The sequence below is a fragment of the Melanotaenia boesemani genome, chromosome 11, assembly GCF_017639745.1.
Source record: "Melanotaenia boesemani isolate fMelBoe1 chromosome 11, fMelBoe1.pri, whole genome shotgun sequence".
Lineage (NCBI taxonomy): Eukaryota > Metazoa > Chordata > Actinopteri > Atheriniformes > Melanotaeniidae > Melanotaenia > Melanotaenia boesemani.
Genome location: NC_055692.1, coordinates 14852551 through 14865504, shown reverse-complemented (window position 1 = coordinate 14865504; position 12954 = coordinate 14852551). Strand labels below are relative to the sequence as shown.

General features: G+C 38.5%; 1 protein-coding gene across 4 annotated transcripts in view; it reads left to right on the top strand.

The window, feature by feature from the left end:
• dock8 (dedicator of cytokinesis 8) overlaps window positions 1-12954 on the top strand; it is a 54758-nt gene that overhangs the window by 39466 nt on the left and 2338 nt on the right. For all 4 annotated transcript variants that reach the window (XM_041999164.1, XM_041999163.1, XM_041999165.1 and 1 more), the window contains 12 exons: window positions 52-204; window positions 2715-2873; window positions 2967-3067; window positions 4166-4358; window positions 4767-4910; window positions 5193-5324; window positions 5671-5805; window positions 6634-6723; window positions 8322-8558; window positions 8669-8812; window positions 9909-10015; window positions 12007-12177. In XM_041999164.1, coding sequence (XP_041855098.1) covers window positions 52-204; window positions 2715-2873; window positions 2967-3067; window positions 4166-4358; window positions 4767-4910; window positions 5193-5324; window positions 5671-5805; window positions 6634-6723; window positions 8322-8558; window positions 8669-8812; window positions 9909-10015; window positions 12007-12177 — 1766 coding nt within the window. The remainder of the gene's footprint in view (window positions 1-51; window positions 205-2714; window positions 2874-2966; window positions 3068-4165; window positions 4359-4766; window positions 4911-5192; window positions 5325-5670; window positions 5806-6633; window positions 6724-8321; window positions 8559-8668; window positions 8813-9908; window positions 10016-12006; window positions 12178-12954) is intronic.

Below are 12954 nucleotides of genomic sequence, written 5' to 3'. Positions count from 1 at the left end.
AGAAGAATTTTGTGTGTACCACCTTGTGCATCTGCTGTTGTCTGTGTGCAGTTTGGAGACCTGTTGTTTGAGGAGGAGGCAGAACAGTGTGCAGACCTGTGCCAGAAGGTGCTTCAGTACTGCAGCAGCCCTGTTGATGAGAACAGGAACCAAGCCTGTGCCACCCTCTATCTCATAATGAGATACAGCTACAGCAATGCCAGTGTAAGCGCAAACACAGACACACACAAACAGTGGACCATCACATACACATAAAAAAGTGATGAAATTTACATGATCTTAAGATATACACATTTATGTAAACACATAGACGAAGCAAATGTTAAGAGGTTTTTCTCTGATAAAAGCCTATCCAACATCTGAGCTTGCATTCACACCAGATTAGTTTTTATTTAAGTACACATTGGAGTTCAGAATTACTTGTGATACATTCTGCTGAATATGCACTAAAACTGGGAGTCACTCAGATCTTTATCCTATCTTCTTTGCTCTTCGTTTCCTGCTCAGCTTTAATGTCTTTTCCATGTCTATTTTGAGCATGCTGCAGAAAGTTTCTTGCTGAAGGATGTGTCTCTAAGTAGAGAGCAGAGAGATATGTCACTGTCTGCCCTCCCCATGTTCCTACCCCTCTTTAACTAATCACAGCCCCCTCTGTATGTGTGTGCGTTTCAGTACATATCTATGTGTAAATGTGTAAGTATTTGCACCTCAAGGGCAGTGAGAGGAGGAATTTGAATGGTCCTGGAAAGGAGAATATCATCATAGAGATAGAGGAGTGTTTGTAACGGGGTGAAGCAATGATGGAGGGGAATGAAAGGCAGGACTGAGAACAGACAGATTTAAAAGGAGGGAAGGTATAACATGAAGTATCTTCTTTCATTTTCTGTGCTGGTTCGATTACTTCTCTTGCAGTCGATATTTCCCATGTTTACAGTCTGTTTGCTTTAATGAAAGTCAGACAGTCTGTGCAGCACACTTGCATAGACATACGGTATCTCCAGTTTATACAGAGTGTTTCCCCTCTGCGTGTCCCAGCGTGTGTTTGTTTATATGGTGTATACAGGAGTTGTAATCTGAATTAGCATAGCAACCAAATGACTCATTCATACAGAACTTGGTCTCTACCTCTTCCTTTGTTTATGTTTTCATCCTTTTATCCACCCACATCATGGTCTCCCTCCATCACATTTAACTTTTTTTCCTCCCTCCATCTTTAATTTTAATTTTAGATAATAGTATTAAAATGTAAAAATAGCAGGATTTCTTTCCATAAATGGAATAGATCAGTAAAAAAACAGTGTTGACTTAAGCTATAATTTTGGCTGCTTTCAGTGCACATATATACACACACGCACACACACATGCACACACTGAGTTAGAGGGCAGTGATGGGTGGTTAGGCTCTGGCTCCATGCTCAGTTGAACAGAATGGGGCCGTAGAGATGATCCATGGGTGATTATGTCTCTACTAATGGGAGATCATTTCCCGCTTAGCTGGTCATGCTGGAGATGGATGGGACTTCACACGTACACGAGCACATTTTGTCTCACATATCCACAGCCCTCTCTGCAGAAGATGGAGGCGTGTTTGTCAAACCTGTTTTCCTGACCAGGTAGTGTGAAGGATGGAGAGACAAGGAAAGGGTTGGGACAAAAAACAAAGAGGGGAAATAACATAAACATGGTAGTTCAAAACACTGTACCAAATGAACCTGTTCAAGTTCAAATCTACATACTTGTTGCAGTCATTTTGTTCTTCATGATGTGATGGGATACAGAAAACGTCTTTATATTGCTGACTTGGAGAGCAAGTTTTTTTTTTTCCTTTTTATGGGGATAATAAAAACAGTTATAATCTATTGTCTTGCAAAATGGCTTAATATCTTTATTAAAGGACTGTTTTTAAAGAATGCATGAAACTTCAGATAATTTACTTTTGTTTAGTTTCAAAACTGCATTTTGCATCTAAACTGTCAGTTTAATTCACTTTAGTTTTATTAATAAGAAGTCATCTCAACTGGTGCATTTGTTGTGCATCAAGCTGCAGTTTCCTCTTCAGGTAAATGATGCACATGCATCCTGCTGGTCAGAGAATGTAAAAGCCAAATTTATGAGTCTATGCCGGTTTATTCTGATGCTTCATGGTCATCGTGGCCACTTTTGGATGTCACCAGCAGCCACAGTAACCACTTTGACTGGTCTGCAGCCAATCAGCCTCATATGCTGCAAGCTGCAACACATTTTTCTGAAAGCCTTTCTGTAGTTTCCACCCTATTTTCAATAATCTGTTCAGCAGTAGCTATTTTGTTAGGTCTGACCTAAAAGGCTATCCCTTGCTCTCCATCCACATCAGTAAATCTTGGGCACTCTTGACACCTTATAGGACCTACTTTATTGGAGAAGCTTGGACCATTTTTGCAAAGATACATGATTATTCTTCTTGTTTTTGATATATCAGCTTCAAGAATTAAGTACCCAATATATTCCTCTCTTCCAAACAACTGTGTCCCTCACCTTCTGTGTAAAAATGTTGAATCTTGAGGCGGACTGTGAAGCAACTGTGCCTTACCTAGTGATTTTATTTATTTATTTTTTTGTTTATTTAGGTTGTAAAAATGTAACCTTAAGGAGAAGTTTAAATATCCTGTGGGAATTCTTAGATTAATCAGATATACTGTTGAATGATAAACACTCTCTGTTTTTTCTTTCCTCAGAACTTCTCAAGAGTAAAGATGCAGGTCACCATGTCTTTGGCCTCACTGGTGGGCAAGTCTTCAGACTTCCAGGAGGAATACTTACGCCGCTCCCTCCGCACCATCCTGGCCTACGCGGAGGAGGATGCTGAAATGCAGAACACTCAGCTGCCCTTGCAGGTAGTCATCTGCACAATCAGACAGAGTAAGAGCTCTTGTTATCAAGAGATTTTGTCATAACAACCTGTTTTTAATGCATGTCTGTATTTTCAGGTGGATGAGCTTCTGAGAAACCTCAACAGTATTTTGTCTGACACAGTAAAGATGAGGGAGTTTCAGGAAGATCCCGAGATGCTAATGGACCTCATGTACAGGTGAGATTATAAAAGCACCTTCTCCTTGTTTCTTTGTCTTTAGTGTCTTTATTTTAATATAAGCTCTATCTCACTCATAACTCTCCGACTTTTTCTTAAAATTCACTGCTGGTTCCCATTTCTCTGTGGTCTGGACTGTTTTGCCTCTATTTGCTGCCCTCACTATGGTAACCATGTGGTAGCAGTTTAGTCCTCTGATCTGGCTTTGTGTGTATGCAAATGTAAACAGTGTGTGTACAAATGTGTGTGTGCGTGTGTGGGTGTGTGTGAAAGAGAAAGAGAGAGAGAGGGACAACGTAGGGGAAGCATTGAGACAAAAAGAGCATACATGTGCTGTTGTTGATTTTGGCACTTTACCTCAACGTGCCTCAGTGTTGCATATATGTATCATTTATCATGCACCTTTCTGTTTGGGTTTGGGCTCTAGTTACCTGGTTAGTGTCTGTCTGACAGCTGTATGACCTCTTAGCTGACTTACACTCACCCTAACACTTACCTCCACGCTCCCAAACCCACATTATTTACGTACATTTGGACAGCAGATGCTTTTGAATTCATTTGTATGCATGGTGCAGTGACTCACCTGCTTTTATTAATGATTATGCAGTAATTTCATAAACAGGAAATTGTGTTCCATGTTTCTTCTGGCCAACAAAATACATTAACTAATCTGTCCGATGCTGCTGCACTCGCTCTCTGGTTTGCATTTTGCTTGGAGATTTTTGCCATCCACATGCTGATATGTATTCTGACCTTCTGGCCATAAATGAATCATTTGCTTCAGCTTGGGTAGAAACGTTACTTAATCCGGTGTAGTATTGTGTTTTAGCTATCATTGTTTATATACAACACATTTATCTATATTGCTCCACGCTGCAGATGTATTTAGTTATCTTTGCAGTTGAGTTAAAATAATCTGTACACAATGAGGCCTCATCTTTAACTACTGGTGCGCTTGTCTGTGCACTCTGTACAGTAACGGTTTTCTTAGCCAAGTTCTTTTGAAGCAAGATTTTAATCTTAATTAGACATTTAAATGATTAAATAAAAGGAAAAGGATAGGGAGAAAAAATTACCCTCCTTTTCTTCACCCTCCAGGATAGCAAAGGGCTACCAGACGTCGCCTGACCTCCGTCTGACCTGGCTGCAGAATATGGCAGAAAAGCACAACAACAAGAAGTGCTACACTGAGTCGGCCATGTGTCTGGTCCACGCTGCAGCTTTGGTGGCTGAGTACCTCAGTATGCTCGAGGATCACAAGTACCTCCCTGTTGGCAGTGTCACCTTCCAGGTAAATGACAGAGGTGTGGAGATACACATACAAATAGCTGAGTTGAAAGCAAACTCACTGCAAGTTAGTGCAAAAACTAAGAAAAAAGCTATTATGGTCGTACAAAATAAGCCCTCTGCTTGATGAGGTGCTTTTGAAGAAATGGGGCAGAAAAATTAAACATGAATAAAAGTGAAAGCAGACAGCTATAACAGTAACAGAGGATTGTCTCATCGATGCACTGTCTCCCACACAAGATCTCTGTCGTGCTCTGGCAAATGACAACCTGCAGCAGTCAGCAGGTCACTGATTAGATGGTCCTCAAATTAGTTCCTTTCACTACTTTAGGACATGGTCTTTTTAAGCCGTGTGATTGATTATTTGATTAAGGGCTAACTGATTGATTAGCCAACTGATGTTTCTCCTCAGAACATTTCCCCCAATGTGCTGGAGGAGTCGGCTGTGTCGGATGACATCCTGTCCCCAGACGAGGACGGGGTGTGCTCTGGACGCTACTTCACAGAGAGCGGCCTGGTGGGGCAGCTTGAGCAGGCTGCTGAGCTCTTCAGCAATGTGAGACATTGATGCTGCACTGATGTTTATGATATTAATGTCTAGCATTACCAAAAAAAGATCCTTTACCTGTGTCTCAAATCCATATTTTATGGATTTTGGAGTGTAATGTGTGAGTAATCTTAGTTGGGCAACAATAATTTAATGATTAATGCTTGGAGTAACCAGTAATATAATGTAGTGCATGACTGCTTGTCTTTGTGTTAAATCCAAGTATTCTCTGCATACATTCTGTATATTGTATGTGTCCATGCTAACCAGCAGTGATGTGTTTTTGATCAGGGTGGTCTCTATGAGGCAGTGAATGAGGTCTACAAGATCATCATACCAATCCTAGAAGCACGCAGAGATTTCAGAAAACTGGCGTCCACGCATGATAAGCTTCATAGAGCCTTTGATAACATAATTCAGAAGGTAATAACAATGAGGCTTTATTTATTTAAAGGAAACACAAGACTGTTGATGATCATACAGAAATGTTTTTTACAAAAATGGAAATTAATTTTAAAATTATTAGGATTACTTAACTTATTTGTTAAGTATTTCTTGATGAAATGTATCAAATTTATGTAGTTTTTAACAACAAACTTCAAAAATGTTTTGAAATAATTAACAAGCGTATTACATTTCCAACCAAAAGTCTTAAAAGATGTTCTTTACAATAAAAACTCCTTTAAAGGCTGTTAACATAATGAGAAAAATATGTCAGTGGTGTCATTCTTATTAGAGTCTGATATAAAATCTATTTGTTTTTCTTCAGGGCCATAAGAGAATGTTTGGAACCTATTTCCGTGTGGGTTTTTATGGGGCCAAGTTCGGCGACCTGGATGAACGGGAATTTATTTACAAGGAACCTGGGATCACACATCTGCCGGAGATATCACACAGGCTGGAGGTATGGGAGAGGAAAGTGTGTGCAAGAACAAATTTATGCCTGTTGTGAGACTGAGGTGTAGTAAAAAAGGAAGATGGTGCCCAGCTGGACTGGTGGAGTCTGATAATGACAGAGAAACTTTGAGCAAACAGAATTAAGACCTGCAATTATGCATCTGTTTTCAGTGAGTTTTATAAGAGTTTGGAAAATTAATTTAGATGCATGCAAGGAGAACCAGAGTCATGCAATGTTAGCATTGCATTTTATCAAACCAGTAAATCAACTGTTTTATTCTTTCAAGTATTCTTTAAACATTTTGTTCTTTAAGGAATATCCTTGTATAGCACAGTCAGTATTTCATGTTTGACATTAATGAGGCTTAGCCACTAATCCGTGTGGTGGTTTGCATAAAGCAAGATGCTGTGTTGGTCAGGATGTGGGACTAATGACAAAGAGATCAGGTATCTTCTTTCCACAGGCTTCAATGGTTGGGCACTTTATTTTGAAGTATCAATGCTGTAACAGTTTTCTTGTCCTCTACTGGACACTCGGAGTGTCACAATAAAGGCACACTTTGAACGAAGGAGGACTTAATTTCCAATTTCTAGCAAGAGTGGTCCCCTGTGGGTGGAAAAATAAGGGCAGAAAACAGTCTGTTAGCTCTGCTGGAGGCTTTAACTAGTAATAGCCTCAGAAGTAATTACATCACTTCCCTCAGCGGCAAGAAGGAGACTTACAGGTGTCCTTCAAAATAATAGTCTTTTATACACTTGATGTATATTAATGTACATAATTTTTTTTAATATGAACCGTATAACATGATAATAACCCCAAATGTCCCACTCCTAGAACTTCTACAGCCAATGTTTTGGAGATGACACGTTGGTGATGATTAAAGACTCTACACCAGTGGACAGAAAACAGCTCAATCCTAATAAGGTAGGCAGCTGTAATGTCTCACCACTCATTTTCTGTCATATGTAATACTAGTCTTGTATGTTGATGTTAAACATGGCCCACATTTTGAATAATGAGGTAATAGTCATCCATGTCAGAAAAAAGCTCAGGCTGTAGACTTCTTGGTAAATGTGTGCACGTGTAAAGCAAAGCAATCCACTTGAATTGTAACAGATGCATGCAACGTGCTCCAGCATATAAACTGCTAAGGGAAGTACTGTAGAGTTGTTTGGCTACTTCTGGATAAAAATTTACTTAGATTATAATTACATTTATGTTTCCAGACGGCAGATGTTTTTTTTCACTTAAGTTAGTATTTTTTCCACATTTGTCGCACACATACTGGAACCTACACAATATTAAGCAGGTGTTTGATATGCTGTGGCTGGGATGTGTGAAAAGAAGCATTTTTATATATGACCTGTGATTGTAAGACTAAATCCAACTATATTGCACAATTAACAGTGTATTATTTACCAGTATCATACCATATCTACTACAATTCTTAGCTCTTTTCATACCGACCATTTTAAGATGTGAGAGTTGTGCCTTTGTGATAGATCAATGTTATCTGTGAAAATACAGAGGTGGATTTAGCAGGTGTTGTCTGAAACAGTCTATGTGTATAAGGGCGAATATTTATTACCACTTTTAGTGTTATCACTCCAATCATGCTGACTTGCTGAACTGGACTGGACTGAATTTTGGTTGGTGGGAATTATTAAAGGGGAAATAACAGTGGCCTAATTAGGACAGATTTTTTATTATTCCCTGTCTGAAAATGTTTTTTTTTTTTGCTTTGGGTGTATAATCCAAGGTGCGTTAATCACATACTCCAGATTGGATTTAAGCTCCAACATGTATAGTAGAACATGAGAAGTTGGCATTTTCAGTGTTGGCAATCGTAGTTCTTCCACATAGAACAAGGATGAGATGGTTCTTACCACCAATGGCTACCATGCAAGAGAAAGCTGGGCCTTAAACATCCATTATACAGTATATCAAACCTTAATACAGCCACAATATATTTTTCCCTAGGTGAAGAAAATACTGTGTTTTGATGATCTTATCAGACTGCATGTGCCTCAGATTTCCTGATTGGTTTACACTGGCCAGGCCAGCACCTTGTGCTTAAACATGCTCATGTATGCATCAGCATGCACACGTCTCTTTTGTAGAAAGTAATGGCCTGGTTTTTTTGTTTTTCTTTTCGCCATGGAATAGTGCACCTTTGGTTAAAAATATTCCTGTAAAGAGAGGGTCACGGTTAATTGGCTAATTATAAATTACTAGTTGAAAATATTTCAGGTCAATGCAGAGAATATTCATCTGACATACTATACAGTGTTGTTTACAGCATTTATTTCCTGTTTCATACACCAAGAAAAGTGTCAGGAATGAACAGATATGTTTGCACATTTAAGAAATGAGTGGATAGAAGGAAGATTTGTCCAGCAGGCGAAATCGGCCTCTGTGTTAATACCCTCAGAATCTAAAGAAAGGAAAGACTTGACTGTGATTTGTATGTGTGTGTGTTTTTTGTGATGTGTTTTGACTAATTTTAAAGCTTTCCTCTCCAGGCCTATATCCAGATTACTTATGTGGAGCCCTACTTTGATGACTATGAGATGAAAGACCGCATAACAAACTTTGAGAAAAATTTCAACTTACGCCGCTTCATGTACACCACACCCTTCACCAAGAGTGGACGACCCCGGGGCGAACTAAATGAGCAGTACAAGAGGAAGACCATCCTCACCACAATGCACGCCTTCCCCTACGTCAAGACTCGCATCAATGTCATCCAAAAAGAGGAGGTCAGTGCCAGGTGCATGGCGAGGAACATCCATTGGGGTTTAAGATTTAATATGTCACTGGGTGATTGCAGCAATAAAGTTGGACAATCTTACCTCTGTCTTGTTTCCAGTTTGATCTCACTCCCATTGAGGTGGCCATAGAGGACATGCAGAAGAAAACGAGGGAGTTAGCCGTTGCCACACACAGAGAACAACCAGATGCTAAGATGTTACAGATGCTGCTACAAGGCTCTGTGGGAGCCACTGTTAACCAGGTAATAATTAGAAAGTTTTTATTAATTGAAGTCTCTTGATGCAACTGTCTGTCTTGTCCTGATGTAGCTGCAGTCATCACTTTATACACTTTTAACCAAATTATTGCCATTCCCTTTAAATGACACTACCCTTTTGCCACCTCACTGTTTTGTTTTAATATTCAGGAGGAGAATAAAAATGATTCACTGCCATTTATGTTATTCCATTTACAGTTTCTATTGTAGTTATAGCATGCAGGTGGGAGACAAGACAGTGATCACACATCAAAGCATTCACCCCATCCATAACCGTAATCCTTCCTTTGCTTTCCTCCTGATTCAGTTATAATGTCAATTCATGGCCCCTCTTCCTTTCATGTCTCCTCTACATGCCGTGCTGAACCGGAGGTCTCTTTGATCTGATAGCTTCCAGGTCCTGCCGGCATAGTGAATGTTGGAGTAATGATGAAGCTAGCTTTAGCCTCTCTGCTCCCTCCCCCCTATGCTTTATCTTCCGGCGTCTAATCTGACAGGTCCCTCGCTCTGACTTGATGGTTGTATACATAACACTAATGCTCAGCAGCTTCGTAAACATATAACTCTTGACTGTAATCAGCACAAGAGGCTGGTTTTCTGTGTGCGAGTCCACAGCTCAGACTGAGGACTGAGGCCCGAACCCAATGCGTTTATGATGCTAATCAGTGCTGTTTAACTGTGCCTGTCGTGATGCAGGCATTATGTGAGCGTGCTGTGGTTTTATGATGAATATAAGTTGGGATAACAGGATCTCATACTGGGCAAATGGAAGCCAAATGGCGGGTGTCTGCAGACTTTGCAGTGACATTAGACATTCAGGATGCTACTCCAGGCTCCTTCTCCGATTTGATCTCTTCCTCATGTTCAATGTCTTGGCCCCTAGCTGCATTTGACATTGAGTTTGAAAGTCATTTCCCTTGTTTGTAAATGAGGGGCATTCTCATCCCCTTCTTTTGTTCATACGCTCTCAAACACTTCCTTTCTTTCCTTCCTCTACTCTGTTTTCACTTTCTCTTTTTTTCCGCTCTCTAACTCCATCTTTGTGTTTGTCCCTTTTGTCCTCTCTCTGCCCCCGCTGTAGGGCCCACTGGAGGTGGCCCAGGTCTTCCTGAATGAGATCCCAGCGGATCCAAAGCTTTTCCGTCACCACAATAAACTGCGCCTGTGTTTCAAGGAGTTTATAATGAGGTAAGTTATGATTAAAGTACAACCACCTGATGACAAACACTGCACCAGTCATGCAAAAATTGAAAAAACCACCATAAAATGACCACCATTAAAGACAGCTTTTATGGTAAATAGTGAAGTTCACAAGCTAGTTTTCTTGAATTTCCATTTGTGATTCTCTTTATTGTTAATAGTGGATTGCACTGACTCAGCAGGGGGTAGTTAACAACAATTCTTCAAAGAGATTTTCATAGTCAGGAAATGCCGTATCTGACCTGGAGGGAGTGAGAGTCTTTTCCAGGATGCTCCATTATTGGTGACAGTGTAAGAAGATAAAAGTGCACCACTAAGAAGCAGATCGTAGAAATGAAGGTGATAATTACCAAGCTACAATACAAAATAAAAACAAGTTTGAGCAATATGTTTTGGCTAACTGTGACTTCTGGGATACATCTGACATTTTCTGTCTGACATACATGATATTTAAGCTAATAAGATTCCTAATATTTAGAACATAATCCAAGCTTTCTTATTTATGACAATATATCTGAGTGTGACATTGTGTTTGCATGTGTGTACTTCTGATCTCCTGGTTATGCATATTTTTTTTCAAAGAATACTTTTCATTTCTAACTTTCATGTCACATGCCAGCTGCCGTGATTGCTACATGCAGGTTGGAAAATGTTCAAGAAATAAAAAAAAAAAAAGTTTAATTTCCCTCTTAAATCCAGGCAAGATGGCAAAGGATCCTTTGTGTGCCAGTTGTGTAATATGTTGAGGCCTTTAATTTATTTTTAGCTTAGCATGATCAGAATGATTTGCATCATTATACATAGGGACATAACAATGAGAAAACATTTTTCGCCCATCATTTATCCCGTTTCTTCCATTCCAAATATGTTTTGAAATCTACATCTAACATAACTTAAACTAAGTTGAAATAATAGGTTTCTAAAATGCAGAAACTAGAAATTACTTTCATAACTTATAACCAAAGTCACGAAGAAAAATAAAAACCGCAAAATGTCTCAAAAGCTCCTGCTTATTCTAACTTTTGACACTTCAGTTTGTATAATCATAGAAATACAAACTTAAAATGTTTTCATAATTGACACAGTTCTCTATATACCTTATATCATTTTTGACAATTTGAGTTCAGCATTTTGACCATGGACATCCTGGTCTGTTTGGAGTGAGAAGTCAGATGTTCTGAAGAGATTCGTAGTAAAAAAATCAAAGGAAGTAATCACACTGCCAAGTATCAGTAGAAGTTATTTGACTCTATTGTCATTTTCATTCCTCTGTGTATTTTACAGTTGTGTGTACTATTACACAACCCTACAGTTTCCATATTACCCTCATTAAAAGCTAAGAGATAAACGTCGCCATATGTTTGCAATCAGCCCCCTCTCTCTGATTTCCTGCAGACTGCTATGTATGTTGGCTATTATACATGTCGTGATAGAGTGGTGAGAATCTGCAGTGGTCCTAAGCTTTGTTCAACTCAAATCATTTTGTGCTTTTCTTTGTAACAAGGCATTGTCCTTTTTTTTCATGAAATAAAGATACAAGGATTTTTATGAGTGAGTGAGTTGTTTTACCTCTGCTCATTCTTTAACTCAGTTTTTTTTTCTTTTACTTAGTCTAGCTGATGTTCCTGCCAGAGACACTTAAAAAAAGAAAGCTCCAAGACAAATAAATTTCCCACAGTCTGATAAGTCGGATGCTAATTTAGAGATCGGGTGTGCAGAGGGCTCAAATTTATGTCAAGGAGTTACAGAATGTTGATAACATGGAACATTGCAGGGATTTCTAAAGAACTGAGAATAGATATGGGATTACAGATAAATTGGATAGCTAAAAAAAATCACTTCTGGAGCTCCTTTTAACTTAATTGTATGAAAGAAAAGCAAGTACTGAAATATTTTTTTATCTCATTCAATGGCATGACATTTTCATTTATAACTGCTTTTCACTGTATTATGACTTTGCTCTGCTGTCTATCCTGTAGGTGTGGTGAGGCAGTTGAGAAGAATAAGCACCTGATCACGTCAGACCAGAAAGAGTACCAGCAGGAGTTAAAGAAGAATTACAATCGCCTGAGAGAGAGCCTGAGGCCTATGCTGGAGAGAAAAATTCCTGAGCTCTATAAACCCATTATCAGGCCTCGGCTGGAGAACAGGTAACCGAGTCACCAAGTCAAACAGCCAATTCTGTTTTGTCAAATTGAGATGAAAAACAAAATAAAATACAGTATATCATTGATTTTTTTTTCTTTGTTTAAAATCTAAAGAAAGTTAAGAAGAAATTTCATTTATTTCCGATCCACTTACCATTTTCTTGGTTATCTATTTTAAATACAAAAAAGAAACTACCTTATCTGCAAATAAATTAGTACCGAATTACATACATTTTTTTTGTATTGTTAGACTGCTGCTTCTAAGGATCTTTTATGAATGAGCATCATGATCTTGGTTCTTCCTGTAGTGCAGTAATGTATTTACTTTGAATGATGTGCATGACCTTTAAAGGGAAACAAAAAAACTAATTTATGTCACTTACTCAGCTTCTGGAATATAAGAAAGCTTCTCTAATAATAACCTAATACTAGTACAGGCTAAGGTTTACAGTTATAACCTCATCCGAGAAAGAAGTTGTGATTCTGTGTGAAATGTAGATAAAAACAGAACCCAGTGATTTGTAAATAAAAATCAGTATTTAATTTACAATAAGCATAGAAAACATGTCAGATGAAATTTTATTGGTCATTTTACTCATTTCATAAAAAAAATATTAGTCCTTCTTTAATTTGATGGCATTAAAACTTCTATTGCAAGGCAAGTTTATTTCTATAGCACATTTCATGTACAATATAATTCAAAGTGCTTTACATAAAACACTAAAAGCATTACAGATGGTTAAAAAAAAGCATTTAAAAGTCATATAAGGCAGCAACAAA